A 17,326-nucleotide genomic window follows, 5' to 3' on the forward strand; every position below is an offset into this window, starting at 1 on the left:
TTTCGTGAGCAGTGCGGCGCACACCCCAACGCTCGTGAGACACAGTGTCCTTCACACCGCTTCCACTTTGTCGATGTCACAGGGACGCAGCGCCAAAATGATACAATTGTACTTTTTGCTTCAATTTTTACGACCTGTCATTAAGTCCCTCGGTGTACTTAATTGCGGCTGCTCTGGAGTCGGTGACGACGCACGATGCAGTGCTTGATGCGTGTGCTAAAGCTATTGCAGCCTCTTCCCCTTCTTCTGAGTGTTTGGTACGCATGGAGCTAGTTGTTGCAATATCCATTCGCCACTTTCTTTACCACCACATCACGTTCCATTAAAGGACTATGGAACTGTCAAACAGGAAATTGCCGCCATGGGAGCGGCCCAATCCCCTCTTTTACATGGTTTGGTGTTGCGCACAGGGTTCGTCGGGGTTTTCATGGTGCGGGCTACTTGCCGAGGACAGTTCACCGCGGAAGAAAGGCGAGTGTTAGGCCGGCTGACGCCCGTGGCCATTTGGGTAACTTGACCAGCGAAAAATCACGTTGTCTCGAAACGCATCTTGCTTACAATGCGAGAGCTTCACCGCCGAAACACGCCGAGCGTTATTCGGGGGGCCGGGTCTGTTTTCGTCGACGTCAACTTGGAAGCAAATTTCCTCGCAGAAAGTTGGCGTCGGGACCACCCTCGAGCGTCAGTGCAATCCGAGTCGATGTCTCGGGGAGACGTGCGGCATGCAAATATCCCCCGCCCCCGTTTCTGGGTGCTTCGCAGCGTCGCTTCACCTTCGATGCCAACGACACACTTTCCGCGGAGACCCCGAGCGCGACACGGGTCGCAGCGGATCGCGTTCGCTCGGCTCTTTCCGCGTTCTATTTACTTGTTTACCCACGCCTCCCCGCCGGTGGCGTCCCCGCGTGTCCGCTTCGTTTACGGGCGACGCCAGTGATGTCACCGCGGCTTCGCCAAGGTGAAGCCGCTCCCAGAACCGTTTACTATTTTCTTGACCTTCGCTAGTACCCGCACCGTCACGCCGTCGTATAAGGTCAACGAATTCTGGCATTGAAGCATTCAGCATCACGCCACACAGCTGAGGCTAATCCTTATTAACTGAGTGGCATTCGCATGCGGCAAGATGGTGTTGCACTTTCGAAAGTGGTAGCATAACGACATCGACAATTCTGTCGAAAGCGATCGCTAACCAAATAGAAAACAATCAACGCACGCGTAGCAGTACTATACCTAAACCGGATATTATTTCTTTCAGCCTGTGTAAAAAGCAAGCGGAAATGCATGAAAACAAAGGTACTACGTACGAAAAAAGTGGCACAGATTCCCCGCACTGTGGCAGTCTGTGTTATGCGAATCATTTTGCTAATCATCCGGGATTGTTTGGGGTTCGGCAGAGCTTCACGAAGTGGACCAACGCGTCCGTATAAATCGAGTAGCGGTGTGTGTGTGTGTGTGACGCCAGCATACGTTTGTGTTGCGAAATCAGCAAGACGACGACGGTGGTGACGATGATCGTCACGGCATGATTCTTACTGCGTCCGTTCGACGCGAAATTATACGACAGGTCGATTGTTGCCCTCTGCAGAGGTATTTAACGTGCGTAAGGGGGAGATGCACGAATTTTTACTTAACCTGCGACTAAGTGTTGTACAATCGTTCCTATACCTACGTCTGTGACATGTGGTCCACGTTAGAACAACGATGACATCAGTGCTTCGGCAAAGAACTGTTAACACGTTATCAACCTGGGTCATGAAAGTGCTACAACGTCGCACAGTTACTACGTAGCTTTAGATGCTACAAGAAAAGTATTGGGTAATGTCGGCCGATCGCGAATGCGGTACAGTCTTCTCAAAGCGCCAGCTGCCACGCGGAAAGAACACTAGGAACCGGCAAGTGACGCATGCGCGAAAGGTCCCCAAGGACGGCTTCGGCACGAGAAGAGTATGCACGCTACCGTGGCTTAGTTGTTAGAGCATTTAACTGCTGTGCTCGAAGTCAGTGCTTCGATTCCACTGTCGGTGATGCATTTCTTTTTAGCACAGAGGTCCGAAATGAAGTGAGACAGGAATCTACCTTCCTATCTACCTACCTACTATACCCCAATGTGCCTGGAATGAGGTAAAGAGCGCTTCGCATTAAAAAAAAAAGAAAAAGACATACAGTGGGCACAACTGCCGCATCAGCCAGGTGCGGTGAAATAAGATCGTCAAACATCCCTCCGCGGTTGAACGATCGCTGTAACGACGGCAGTGCCAGACTGCCGTATGGGAATATTTGAGTGAATACTCCTCACACGTATGTATGCGACCTTTCCTCTTCTCTACGCCAGGGCTGGGGAAGGTCAACGACTTCTGGCGTTGTCGCAATCTAGGCGGCAAAGCCCCCGAGAAGACGCCGCAAAGAGCCGAGAAATGAATGAATAAACGTATACAGCTACTCCATATGGACGCCGCCGATGGCGCGAGGCATTACTTTTGCTGTACCGCCAGGTTCCCCGTGCCATTCGCTCCGCTTGAGCGGCCAGCCCGGCCCGCTCGTTGGCGGTCGCCGTTTCACGGGGTCAAGAAAGGAGAGTTTGCTCCCAGTGAAAAGCGCAGAGGTCGGCTTTACGCGTAGTCGGGAACTGATCAGGCATTTTTCCGAGGAGACGGAGTACAGGCTTGTAAAAGGTATTTGGAAGGGCAAAGAGCAAATAGCGCTACGGTGGTGTTCTTGGACCCTCCAACGCAAGTGGTTTAAGGAGATACGTTTAAGGTTTATAAGGTTTATAGATAAGGTTTAAGGAGATAGATCGTTTAAGACTTCGATACCAGTCACATGAGTAAAACCTCGTTATAACGAAGTTGAAGAGGGAGCCACAATTACTTCCTTATATTAGCTTAAACAAAATTTTTTTTTCGTTAAAACAAGATTTTAGATGCCTGGGTTTCTATGGGAAGTACTCAAAGGAAATGACGATTACTTCGCTATGTCGATTAGTTCATTAAAGCCTGTTTCGTTATAATGAGGTCTGACTCATAGACGATAGCTACGCAGTCCGGACGCGCCGTTGACAAAATACCCAGCAAATTAGGCTTTGCATTTTACGCCGAAAGATTCAAAGCGCAGAGTTTTTGTTGAGAGTATGAAAGTATGAGAGTATGAAGTTGTTGGTTAAATTCTTAGTGTCTTGCGGGGTCTCCTGTTGATTATTAATACTCGGGAAGAATTGCTTCGATGGCTAGAACTGTGGGTCGAAGCGTGGAACAATCAAAATTTAGAAAAAAGAGTACGCCATTGGCGCTTGCGCGAGTGGGCGGCTTCATAACATGGAGGTGTGGGCGCAATCGACATTGTTCGCTTGTGCAAAACTGTGATAGTGCGTACATTGGAAACTTCGGAGCCAAAGCATGATGTATGCCGTGCCTTTTAAGCCGTCCGCGTAGTCCAGAAAAAGGCCCAGAAACAATATGCCGCAGGCGTAGAGGCATCAACGTCATTACAATAAGCATGCTGTACTGTTACGGTTTTTGCGGCGTGCATGATGGTTTCTTAGGCGCACATATGAAACAGTCTACAGAAACCGTTCACCGGGAAAGAGTATGAGATAACGTGCAACTTGTGAGCTGTGTGCGATTCGGTACAAGTGACACGAACTTGGTCTACATGTACGTTTGGGACAACGCAGAAATAACGTAAATGTATATTTAGCAAAGAAAAAACGATGGAGCCAAAACGACGCGTTGAATTGGCTCTTTACATCGATGCATGTCGTCTATATAACTAGATTCGTAGCTTCGAAACAAAAACAAAAATAAGTTGGCGAAACCCGAAGTGGTCAGAGCTGCGGCCTTGCGGGCGAGAGGTCGCGAGTGAAAGTAACAAAGCGAATCAAAGTGGTGACAAGGCGGAGAAGGTGGCGAAGAGTGCACCGCCGAGTTCATTAACCCTTGCCTAGTGGTTGCTGCCGCATGACGGCATCCAGTTTTCTGTTTGCATTTGGAAAGACACGACAAATACGAGACGAACTCTGAATATCAGTACACTCGCGTCCGAGCCAGAGAGAGAGAGAGAGGGCTCTTTATTAGAAAAACAGAGAATTTTGCCGGCGCGTATATAACCGCTGGCATGCTACTCTGTATAGGGATGGGGAATTGGATTGAAAGATTCCAGATAAGAGTGGGAGAAAAAAAAAAGGATAAAAATAAATATGAAATGTCCGACTGGACCTGATACTGATTTTTACAGGTGACATGGCGGGTAAATTTAGGCTTTTGTATAGGAAGGATGCAATTCTTAAAGCTTTCCTATTTGACCAATTTCTGTCAGGTATTTGAACAATAAATCCAAAACCCGTCGCTGTTTCGAAGGGCCGGGCATTGGATCTAAGATGGTCGGTAACGTTAACGGTCCGGGGCAAATCATGTCCATTTGGTGCTCAAAAAATTGTCTCTCGTCGCGGTACGCGGGGCATTCTAGTAATACGTGCTCAATTGTCTCTAAGTTGTGACAGTTATCACAGTATGGGCTAGTGGTAAGTCCTATGCGGTACAGATAATTGTTCGTGTATGCCACGTTCAGTCGAAGACGATGGTACAATGTCTCTAAGTGTCGAGGAAGTGGTCGTGGAATTTTCGGTCTCATTTCTGGGTCAATGTAACGTAGGAAGTTGTCTTGGTGAAGCGGCAGATTCAAGATGCGGTCTTTTTCTTGATAGGCATATTTTTTTGCCATGGTTGAAGCGTCGGCTTTTGTAAAATATGTTCTTCTGAATTTGCGGTATTGGAGTCCATTTCTGGCAGCTTCGTCCGCTCTTTCATTTCCCGAAATGCCGGCATGGCCAGGTATCCACTGGAACTTTATGCAATGCCCAGCAATCTTAGCCCTGTGGTGAAGATAAGCAATGTCAAATGCTGCTGGTTGATTATTGCAACGCTTGTGCCTGTTCCATATACTTTGTAGGGCTGCTTTTGAGTCTGTGAATATCACCCATGTCTTTGTCGGCTGCTGTCGAAGTATATACACAAGGGCCTCCTTAATGCCATAGAGCTCCGCTGAAGTAGATGATGTCGCTCGCTCAAGACGAAACGAGAATCGTTGTCCTGTAGAGGGAACAAAAAGTCCGCATGATGAACGATGTGGAGTTGTAGAGCCATCTGTGAAAATGTGCGTTGCGGCTGCGTATTCTTTGTGCATATATTCTAAAGCTATCTGATAAGTCGCTGCTTGAGGCATTTTCTTTTTCGAACCGATTCCAGGTATGTATGGCACGATTTCCAGTGGGGACAGTGTCCATGGTGAAATGTTTCGCGGCATAATTTGTGACGCCTGAGCAGGAATCGAAATAGATATGCTTCCGACGGCCTGCCCAAAGCTGGATGTAGCACGGGTTCTGGAAATATCCTTTAAAAAGTGATTCTTCGTATGAATGACGTGGCGGAGGTGTATCCGAAGTGTCTCCTGCGAACATAGCACTTCCAGAGGCAGGCATCCGGCTTCTGCTACAGTCCCTGAGCGGGACGACCCCTTCGGAAGGCCAAGACATACGCGAAGGCAGTTGTTTCGTGCTGCCTCGAGTTTTCTCTTGCTTGTGGGAGACACTTTGTGCAGGATCGGGAGGTAATATCGTAGTGTTCCGTCGACGTAGGCCTTATGGAGGAGCACCATTGATCGACAGTTGCTGCCCCACTGTGATCCGGCTAAAAATCGGAATACGTGCGACGCCGAGGAAATCTTCTCACTCAATTTTTTCACTTGGGGCGACCATGTGAGGTTCCTATCGATCGTCACTCCAAGAAACCTTTGCGTCTTGACGTATGGAAGGGCGCGACCACCCAACACTAGTGGGTATTTTTCCATACGCCTCCGCGTGAAAGCCATGGCAACGCTTTTGTCGGGGGACAATTTCAGACCCCTTGGATTTAGGTAGGCCGATATATTTGCTAGCGCTCTCTGGAGGCGTTGTTGGGTGGTACTGCGGGAACGCGCCGCACTCCAAATGCAGATGTCGTCCGCATACAGTGTGATTTTGACGCCAGGGGGCAGGTTTCTTTTCAGATGGATGAGGACTAAATTAAATAATATCGGGCTTAACACATCTCCTTGTGGCACTCCCTTCTCGACGGCATAAAGCGCTGTGGGGCCATCCGGGGTACACATGAAAAGTTGGCGTCCTTGAAGATAGTCTGCAATCCATGCGTAGAGCCGTCCTCCAAGACCAAGAGTTTCCAAAGCGTCAAGTATCGCTGTATGATAGACCGAATCATATGCTGCCTGAATGTCGTCCGAGCCACCTTGTCCACTTTACCTCCGATTTAATCAAGTGGCGAGCATTCCTCATTCGAACATGCACCATGCCCTCATATGCCCTGTATCCATATTCTGTATAATTATATAGCATCCTGTAATAAAATCTGTGTGTTTCCATATGAACCGATATGATCCTATGTGAGTATGGTATATACGTAAGGGAAATTACTTGTATTTACTAATTGAATTAAATAAATAATAAATTAATGGAAATGGTGAGATACGAACCCTCGTCTTCGCCTTGTCCGTGCGGTGCTCCTACCAATGCAGCTACTGCGGCGCCATTTTACCATCCACTTTCTGGGGTATTTATGTTTTACTACCAGAACTAACCCTGGGAGTGTTAGCCAGCGCCACCACTAACAAACCTTGGTGGGGGATCCGGAACATCCTTTTTGCCGCAGGCGTCACAAGTACGTGATCTTGTTTGGGCGAAGGCAACCGGTCAATAAACCCACACATGCTACCTGAAGGCATCAATGCTGCCGGATTCGAGACCCTCGTGATGTAATGAACGAGAAGAAAAGGAACCGAAGGGTCCGGCTGTCAATCATGTCGCAAGAAGCCTTCTTACGATACGTGTAATAAAAGTCGGGCCCCTCGGTTCCCTTTTTTCTCGTTCACGGTATACGAGTCTTTTTCCCAGAGAGTGAGGATCGCGACATCCGAAGTCGGTCACCTCGTGCCGGTGACCGTCCCTTCGGGCGCACGCAAGCAGGAGAGACTCACCGATGACCCCCGCGAGCGCGGGCAGGATGAGCCCGAGCGAGATGAGGCACTTCATCCTCCGCCTGCGCGCCCGCGCCGCGCTGGCCGCGCTGCCCGGAGCCGGGCCCTTGACCAGGGGCGCCTGTGGCCGGTAGGCGGCGCTGTGCACGCTGCTCGAGCCGGAGCCCCCGCTCGACGAGCAGCTGGCCTGCTGGTGGTGCACCACCGAGGGCTGGTGGTGGTGCGAGTGGGCCACGGAGGCCGGGTGGCCCACCAGGTGGTGCGCGTGGTGGTGGTGGTGCTGCTGCTGCGACGGGTGCCGGCTGGGCTGAGGCCGGCCGCTCACGTAAGCCCGGTCTGCGAGTAGAGGCACGCGGACGTCACTCGAACGGAACGGGAAGCGCGCGACCAACCTGTCCAACACCTTCGTACCTCTCTCTCTCTCTCTTCTATTTCTGCCCACCATCATCTTCCTTGCCCTCCGTCCCAGAATATCACGCAGGCGAATATGCGCAATTGAACGCAATTGAAACAAAAACATTTTACGTTTACCGCTGCTCAGCAGTGTTCTAGTTCAAGTTTCGTATAGCAATGTCACATTTTACGGTCCAGAGCTTTCAATACAACACTTCGCACTGTTACAATTGCCCAGATTTACAAGAAAAATATTGGTAGTTGCCTTCGCCTAGACATTTCGGCGTAAGTGATGTCCGAAATATGGCGACTATAACGTCAACTTGTCAACAGAGCAGGACCTTCCATATTGGTTTCTACTACTCACTGGAGGGTGCATCACGAAGGGCACAAACGAAAACAAGTTCGGAATATAGCTATTATTTAACTTTTAACTATAACTAATAGTGCCTAGTGTTTGTAATGAACGATCTCGAGTATGAAATCTTGCTACAAAACTTTAGAGAAGACAAAGCAGCGCTAAGCACGAAGTACTATTTTTACGATGTGCAGGAAAATGCGCACGTATCGGTACGCCGGCTTAACACTGATTTTCAGCAAAAGCTGCCTACCTTGCAATAGCGAGAAACGTGCGATCACCTCAGGACGCAATTTGTGAGGACAAGAGGACGCAAGAGGCAGGGCGTTCGTCTTACGTGCCGCCTTGTGCGCTTAAGAGATCGGCCGTCTCTAGATGCGTGCATATTAAACTAAATTGTTATAGGCGCATGGAGTACGTCCCACTTATGCCAACTTTACGCGCTACTATGTGCGTCGTTTGCCCGCATTTTAACTACGTCGAATTCAACCTTTCTAGAGCCTTGTACGCGTACGTTAATTACGTGCCACCTTACTCCGTTTCAACATAGCGCAAAGTCGAATCCCGTTATGACGAACTGCAAGGCACGCAAACATTCCTGTGAAATGTAACCAGGAGTTTGGCGTAATCAGATCCGCGTTTCATGAGTTTCAGCCAAGGAACTTCTACTGATGACTTGATTTGTCTTACGACGCAAGCAAAAGTAATGGTATAGTCTTCTACGGTTAACTGCCTAATTATAAGAATAAGTGACACTTGATGACATTTTCATAGCTTTCGCAGCTAATGCAAAAGGCAAATAGCGAGTAGCGTGAAGTGATTATTAATTTGCTGCAAGAATGTCTTCGTTAAATTGCTCTCAATAAAAAGCATAAACAAAAAAATCAATGGGGGATTTAGCGGCAAATGCGAGAGAAATGCGTTAGCATTGCGTCGCACCTCTTTGTTGTCCCGGATCCGCGATTTAAATCGCGCTCACCGCATTGCGAAGTGTTTCTCAGGAGCTCACTCGACAAACGTCCTGCTTCTTCGAGTAGCCGCCGTCAGCTGTGAGTACTTCACACACATACACTATTTTCCACTTTTACTATCCTAATGCTAACACAGTTAAAATGCTTTCAGACTCATGGTGTATAGAGAGTAACCTTTTTTCCCAAATATATTAGGTCCAGGTTCTTAACAACCAGTCAGAAGGGGGCAGCTGGGTTGGACAAGTTTTAAAGCACGAACGCCATCGCGCGAGTTGCAGTTAACAGTAGAGTGAGATCAATTACGGTGTATTTTTAAAGAGAAATAAATTTTATACTTTACTCAAACTGTCGGGGGCGCTACCAACGCTGTCATTGAAATGCAGGGAATGTGGACACCATAATGAAGACAAGTGAGCGTGTATTCGTGTGGGCAGAAAAGTGCTCCGTGTTGCATTCATTGCGACATTTAACAATATCAATACATTATATATAAACACTGAAACTCTTAGTGTAATTCCGGCTGGTCGACATGGGCCGTAATACGAGGAGTAGTGTTGCTCGCTGCTGTAAAGGCTGCGACTCGAGTTTGTCATAAACAATTACCATTTTCTATGCGCCACTGGTACGCGTTCTGAATATATAAAAGAGCGAAGAAAGCGTAGGAAGGCATGAATAACGATGTAAAAATCAATCAATCAATCAATCAATCAATCAATCAATCAATCAATCAATCAATCAATCAATCAACCAATCAATCAATCAATCATTCAATCAATCAATCAATCAATCAAGCAATTAATTAATTAATTAATTAATTAAGTAATTAATTACACTATTATTCTGTTTTTGTGGAAAACAAAGTAGAGGCCACAAGAAAGTCGCTGCACTGATGAGCTTGCTGGATCGGCTGCCAACCGACAGAGGACGTCCACTTGCGACAAAGGCCTCCTCCTTGGTTCCTCGCCGAACATTACGGAGCGCCAACGCGTGCGTTGCTATGTTACAGCTAGTAGTGTATATGAAGCTAGTGAAGTAAAGATTAAATTAAAATGAATTTGCAGTTACCTGTTAATCCTTGCGGGAAGGATGTGACAAACCTGAGAATTTATAGGAGCCATATAACCGGCGCTTTTCCTCGCTCGCTTCTCAATTCCATGTGCACGTGCTGTTTTTCTTTTTCAACGCTTTTTTCGCAAAATCAGAAACCAACTCGCCCAGCAAGAGGCCTTGCGAAATTGCTGCTTATTCATTGGATCAATCTTTATTTCACTGCTTTCCTCTTGTTTATAACTCACTGTTCTCTCTTTGCCCTGCAATACCTTGTAATGTTGAGCTTCGCTGTACCAACTATAGTCCGGAATGCCAGTTATACTTCCCGAAGTATTAGCTACCTAATTGAAGTAGCTAGCTAGAATATTTCGCTTTGTTTTTCTTTTTCTTTTTCTCAAATAAATACAAAAGAAAGGGATTCCGTCACCAACAATACCGACGGCAACTCCTTTTCACGTAAGAGTAATAATAATAAGAAACGCATTTAAGATAAGCAGTATCATCACAGGTCCAGAAAATCGGAGTAGTTAGGTAAGAGAGAGAGAGAGAGGTACGAGCTTTAATGATATGCTGGCGATGTCAACCTGGCTGATCGCCTGACAAGCCACTGCAGATGCTGGGTGATAATTATGATATACAGTGATAAACACTTAAACAGAACATACAGTCACATACACATTTATACCGTAGAGATATATTTACAAAGTTTGCAGTAAATGAAGCCCACATATAGTCCTATGGACAAGTTGCAACATATGGACAAAAGGCGGGGGCAAGTTGCACGATACACCATATGGAGTGCTGACACACACACGTGCAGTGAATTCCGAACGCATACGGAAGGCCGCGATGCGATCTACGATGGGCTACAGATGACGGAAATCCTGAAGCTTTCGTCACTTTCCACTTTGCTAGTGTACGCCAATTGTAGTGCCCACCATATAAAAACTGACCGAGTTTCTCGCCCCGTCTCCACTTCCTCATCCTCTGTGTACGTGCCACTTGCGATAAAGTGCGTTGACAAGGGCCTAGTCCCTGGAAAAACACAGTAGCTGCATATACAAAAACTGCTGCTGAAATTTCCCCTGCCTAGTGCCATCTCAAATGACATCAAAACTTGCACGGAACGTGAGTGGTTCTCATACCGTCTTGTCCAGTGACTTGCCCTCGTCTTTGGGTCAGACTGCTAAAGTCACGCGGGATTGCTAATTCAACCACCAATCCAAGCTGAACATCGCCCGCCAAACTGGCCTCTTCAGTTATCTGGTAATCGTAACCGCGTTCGAATGGGCTCATTGAAGCGCCTACTACGACCACAATACTCATGTATCGCTGTCCTGTTTGGCCGGTGCGTCTGAGAACTGGCTCGGCCACTCCGTTGAAAACTCACGGTTTCGTTTGACTCCGACAGCTATATATATATATCGCGGAGACGCCATTCGGGAGCACAATGTCCATGCAAATAGGGATAGATGACGCATCGTATAATGCCCACAGGACGCAATATTCACGTCCGCCTGCTACGAAAAGTGCGGCCACGTCACTAGCACCGTAATCGTTATCGACAAGTGGTAGATTCAGCAGGAGAAGGACAATACAGCGAAATCGTATAAAGCACTGCTGATTTGCAACATGCTCGAGGAACTGACGGTATCTTGAAATAGCCAGAAATTCAGAACACGAAAGCCGGAGGAAAACATGTAGACACAAGAAGATGTCAAGGAATGCCAGTAGCTGTTTCTCCAAAGACATGAGCCACAGCGGCCTCTTGGGATTAGTCAGCCGAAGGGCGTCACCAACGACCTGTGGGGTCTGGCTATAGTAATGTGGACGGAACATGCTGTGCTGTCGAAAGATAGAGGATAACAGACGCTAGAAAATGTCAAGAAATGCCAGAGGCTGTTTGCACGCAAGGAAGCAAGCCACTGGTGACCCATTTGAAGTATAGCCAGTGTAAGGATGTCAGTAGCAACCTCTGGGGGCTGCCCAATGTGCTGTGAACGGAGCATGCTGCGATGTCGAAAGGTCTCGGCGAAGGGATTACATCGAGGCGCTCAAATACTTCAAGGAAGATCAACCGCCGAGCTAACCCTGACCTGCAGAAGAAATGTCACGACGAAACTGCGCCGACGAGGGGAACAGAAGCCTTCTTCGCGCACTGCTCATCAGATAGCGGTCGATTTCCTTATTTTTTCGGTGCCAAGCAGGATCGAGAAGGTAAAAAAAAAGACAAAATAAAACGCCAATTCGACGTGCTCGTTTCGCCTCTTTTTTTTTCCTCAGCCCAGCGGGAATCTTACAGTGGCGATACAGTTCGGCAGCTTCTACAAGAGGAACTTTTCGTCGAGATAAAAGCCGTCCGCCAGAGACTTCTGGTGGAGGAAAGGGTTGTCGGGAGAGGCGGTGTGCAGCCACACAAGGGGCGACGACGCTTGCGCGATCACGAAAGCTGCGAACGCGCGAGCTCACCGCTGCGTGACGACTGCTTCTCGCACGACAGGGCGTGTGTGCAAGCAAAACGCGCCTGCACGCGCCTCGGTGCGCGGCCGAAACACTCTCCAGCCCCTCGGCGCGCTGCTCCGCTGTCCACGTTTACCCTCCTCCTCAGAGCAGCGGAGAGCGAGGAGGTGAATCCCCTCGGTGGAATCGCGCGTTCCGTCTGAGCAAAGTGTGTGCAGCGATCGGGAAGCTTCACGGGGAACTCACATAGTGTCACCATTTTGTAGCCATATTTGACGACCAGCTCTGGTAGCGTTCATTAAAGATCAATTTGCCAATTAATCAATCACTAAAAAAAAATCGATTTCATTTTCCAGTTTACGCATTGGATGGTGATTCTGGACTAAAATCTACATGGTAAGCAGCTTGACACGACCCAGACTGAATGAGTGCGCGACCCGAACTTGTTGTTGGTCGTTAGACAAGTCGCAGCTCAAAAGCACACAGCGAAGGCACGAAGGGGCTGGGAGCAAAGCACGAGGCAGGCATGGCTTAAGAGCTCATCACGTAATGTCGCCTGCAACGCGGTCCGTTTGCGTTCGCAAAAGACGAAAAGGGCTTGCAGCACGTGTACTCTCAGAACCAAATACACACAAAGCATATTCGCTGACCAAGTCTTCAGCGAGGTCACGAATGGGGCCTATATTTGATTGTTCATTTTTACTGCTTGTGCTACAAAACAAAGGACACACGGCCACCTAACTGGATCATCCTTGTCTTCTCCTTGATCACTCTCTTTATCGGCGGCTTCCAATGCCTTCAGTACACATTCGAATTTTACACCAGATAATGAAACAGCCCCTACGCGTTTGCAGCGTCCTGTTCTCCTTGACAAAAGCTTAAGGCAAGTGTTGGTCAGTGCAACCAGGACACCAATTCGGGGGCCTTGTTCTCTTTCCCATACAAGTGTGTCTACACAGGCGATTATTAAGCTCTGGCAAGCTGTTTTGGCGTCTCCACACATACACAGGCTGCGTTTCAGGCTGCGTTTCAGGCTGCCGGTAGCACGCATAGTTTTCCACAAAACTATCCAGAGGGAAATGTGGCGCTACGTTCACGGTAGCTGCAAAAATGGCAGTTCAGCCAGCATGGCAATCATGGACAGCACACGGATTCGCCTTGACTTGTGGCTTCACATTTTTTGTGACAACGCAAATATACAGATTTCAACGAAATATCGCATTATCAGTGCAACGATTCGCAACAATTATGCACGTGGGCGCCGAGACTAATTACCTCGTTGTGTTTGGAAAACTAAGAGTACTTGGAAGTATAGAAACATAAAACATTATAGAAGGTTCTACAACTATGCTTAAAGTGCAAACACGATGACTTTAGAAATCCATGTAAGACCCGAAAGAAAACTGTTTATTCGTAATTTAGATGCACAAACTGAAATTCACGAGTGCACTGGAAAGGCTAGCAAAGTGAAGTTTGAACTGCAGTCCTCAATTGTAGGTGACATTCAATTAGGCGGAGAAGAAAATCGGCTTCATCGCTAAATCCATTGTCCGTAACCGTCGTTTCCGTGGTAGTTGAATTTCAGACGTGAAGTTCCCTCTGGAAAGTTTTATAGTAAACTGTCCGGTCGCACAGGCAAAACGCCCGAGAGGAAACCCGCGCGCGGTTTCAGCAACTGACTGACGCTTGAGCAAAGCTGCACAGTTTTAATCGGGCCATGGCAACCGACTGCGAGCCTCGGTTCTCCCCATTCATCGCCACGTGGCGCCAAGGAGCTGCGCGCCCACGCAGCCGTTATCGCGGGTGCGCAGCGGAGGAGACGCGCACGAAAGACGCACGCGAATTCGGGCAGCCACGGCTCAAAGAGCAGCACCGCCACTTTCCTCGAGTCGCGCGCGAAGAGTCGCGCCGAGTCGCTTTCCCTGCACGCGGCAGGCGAAAGTGGCGTCGGCTCAGGTGAGGGCAGCGATTAAGATGTTTCATTTGCGCGACCACTCGCCGTTTCTTCTCAGAGAATCACCGAAGTATACATTGAAGGCGGCGCTCAAGGACCTGCCGATGGATCGAGGGGTACGTGACGGCAAATAAATTTCGGAACTACTGGAACAGAGAGCGAGACGCAGGATTAACGCGTCGCGGAGATTACTATCAAACTGTAACGCGCATTCGGAAGGAAACACGCTCTGAAATAACCGCGAGTTAATTAATCCAAAGGAAAGCCCCGTAAGCGATTAGTTCCCAAATTCAGACATTCAATTTCCGCAAATGAAAGCTGCAATGTAGTAATCAGCAATGATGAACGCAACCCGGAGACAGTAGCAAACATATGAGAAGTATGTTCAGAGTCAAATACATGGCTACTAATATATTATTAGCATTACAGCAGGAAATGCCGCAGATACAACGAAATGTTTCAAATCTAAGTAAAGCGGAGCTTGCGTGAGTTGGCGAGTGGCTGACAGGAGCACGGCCCCTTCGCCTGTAACTGTTAACTCTATGTGTCACGAGGACGAAGGTCGCATATGATACTTGTCGAGGGTAGAATGCTGATGAGAGGTGTTTGCGCGCAGGAACACGACCGATATGCAAATGCATTTAAGGTTTTTATAACACTCGTATCACAGTGACACATACTCATCCTGGGATATTGGCGAAGAATGGGCAGGCACCAGGTGACCCGAGTTGTCTGTTAGGGCACGTACCCAGATGCACAGAACAAGTATACCAAGTTGTCGTCTGCTAGGAGAAGATAGACCACGAACGCTAAGCTTCGCTCTAAGAATCATCGAAGGTTACTCTATATAACTACAAGAAGATATACTAAAAACAACGAAGTCTAAGGCTACATCGAGCAAAATTCAAACTGTATAGTCAAGCGATTGCAGCGTTATGCCGACCTCTGTAATCTTTTTACGATGCTCAAAAAAGTATCCGGCGACCACAATTGAGAGGGTGGAGCACGTGTGTTGGAGGATGACCTTAACGATATCCAAGGTCGACAGTACAGCGGGCGCTTATCGAACGAGTGGGCGTGCCACTCAAACAAGGCGAAATGCGAGACACTCGAGAAAAAAGAACAAATAATAGTCGTTTGCGCTCGCTTCCAGTGGGCTGCACAGGTCATCAGGACCAGAAGTTCCAGCCGGGAATAGAACTGTCATTACGAAACTTTTGGTAACGATCATGTCGACGTCGCCGCTTTCCTATCAATAAGTTGTCTTCAGAAACAATGACCCAAGGGTACTACACTTGTCTAGTACATCATAATATTTAACTGCCTTAGCAATTTATTTGTAAAGCTTGCCCTGTGGCATAGATGTGTATATAAATAAAATGGTGGCGGCCTTCCACGTGTAGAAATTGCAGCAGTGACTTAGCGAACTTATTGTGCCAAGTCGACGCCTAGCTGTAGCTATATCTCCGATGCGTTCGTAGTTTGACAGCTCTCAGTATCTGAAAAGAGCCGCAGAGACAAACTGTTGATTTGGCGCTGTTTCTGACCGTTTATTTTATTTTTATTCCAGTCACCTTTTGAGCCACAAACATCGAAAGTTGTACATCGACTGGCCCAGCGTCACACTTCGCTGAACCACTCACATCTTTCCGACAGTCGGTGGATATCGAACATTTTTTTTTAACTGCAACAAACCTAATCGAAATTGATTAGGTGTATGCCAAGCTTTCTTTAAATTCAACAAACTGAGGTGGAGCAAAAGAAGTCTCGCGCGGAAGCAAACACGGCTATCGTACCAGTATTTTCTTTTTACTTTTATGAGTGAAAGTTTGTTACGCTTATTATGAAAGATATTTTTGAAAGATGTGTCGTCTGATTGGTTTGAGGAATCTTCTGTTTTGAAGCACGTTCACCAAAGAGTGAAGTGTACACCAGATTGCATAGTAACTAAAATCCCATAATAGTATTACTGAAATTGCTAGTCTTTTACTCAATAAAATAATTAGAAAAGCGCGAAACTTTCGCGTCTCTGTTTCGTTAACAGGTAAGAAAATAAAGCACCTTCAGCTGTTCACAGTGCCGCACCATCATTAGTCGAGTATCAACCCGCTCTTGTTAGTACCAATTAGGAAACATTATAGCTCACTTGCTCCTGCGGAAATGTTAGTTTTCCTCACATTAGGTTAAGTGATCTACGTGATTCAGCCTATATAATGAACCACGCCGTTGGGCTGGTTAAGTTCATAGTGCTCGGAAAATATGGGGTGGGCCAATTAAAGACCGATGATGAAGGCAGCACGAAGAGGCACACTGGCCCCGTCATCTTCATATTTGGTCTTTATTAAAGCGCACCTTTATCTGCCTTTATCCGCTTGCTATTCTCACGGGTTCGGTGCGGCTGCTGCTGCTTCGTATCTCGTCGGTGCATGCATATATATATATATATATATATATATATATATATATATATATATATATATATATATATATATATATATATATATATATATATATATATATAAACGAGAAGAGAGGTGGCTTAACCGAGGGTCCCGATTTTGATTAGTCATATCATAAGAAGCCAACACACACTGACACCAAGGACAACATAGGGGAAATTACTTGTGCTTAATAACTGAAATAAAGAAACGGGTTCGGTTCCCACCTGCGGCAAGTTGTTTTTTCATCCACTTTATTTCTATTCATTTATCGTTTCTTTATTTCATTTATTAAGCACAAGTAATTTCCCCTATGTTGTCCTTGTTGTCAGTGTTTGTTGGCGTCTTATGATATGACTATATATATATGTTCGTGTACATGCATATACTCGAAGATTATATGGGCGCCGAGTGCAAATACCAATAAAGGGGCTTACATAACCCTTCATGCTGACCGACAAATACTTATAGTAAGCATACACTTGTTCTGCGCAATGAAGAATAAATTCCTATATAAAACGTGAACGTAAAATGTCAGCTAATAAGTATATCTATAAGACATTCACTTCTTAATGCAGTATCGCATTGAAAATATCCAACGGCTTCCTTGATTGAGCCATTTCGGTACGCGCCACTCGGCGTGTGCCTATTCTTGGCCGATTCTCCTGAGCGAGCGCGTGCC

At 47.1% G+C, this 17,326-nt stretch overlaps 1 protein-coding gene across 4 annotated transcripts in view; it reads right to left on the reverse strand.

Moving 5' to 3' along the window:
- The window catches only part of LOC135919093 (uncharacterized), a 197,662-nt gene that overhangs the window by 55,787 nt on the left and 124,549 nt on the right, over window positions 1–17,326 (reverse strand). For all 4 annotated transcript variants that reach the window (XM_070524449.1, XM_065452814.2, XM_065452813.2 and 1 more), the window contains exon 2: window positions 7,021–7,356. In XM_070524449.1, coding sequence (XP_070380550.1) covers window positions 7,021–7,356 — 336 coding nt within the window. The remainder of the gene's footprint in view (window positions 1–7,020; window positions 7,357–17,326) is intronic.

Source organism: Dermacentor albipictus, chromosome 8, assembly GCF_038994185.2.
Source record: "Dermacentor albipictus isolate Rhodes 1998 colony chromosome 8, USDA_Dalb.pri_finalv2, whole genome shotgun sequence".
Classification (NCBI taxonomy): Eukaryota; Metazoa; Arthropoda; class Arachnida; order Ixodida; family Ixodidae; genus Dermacentor; species Dermacentor albipictus.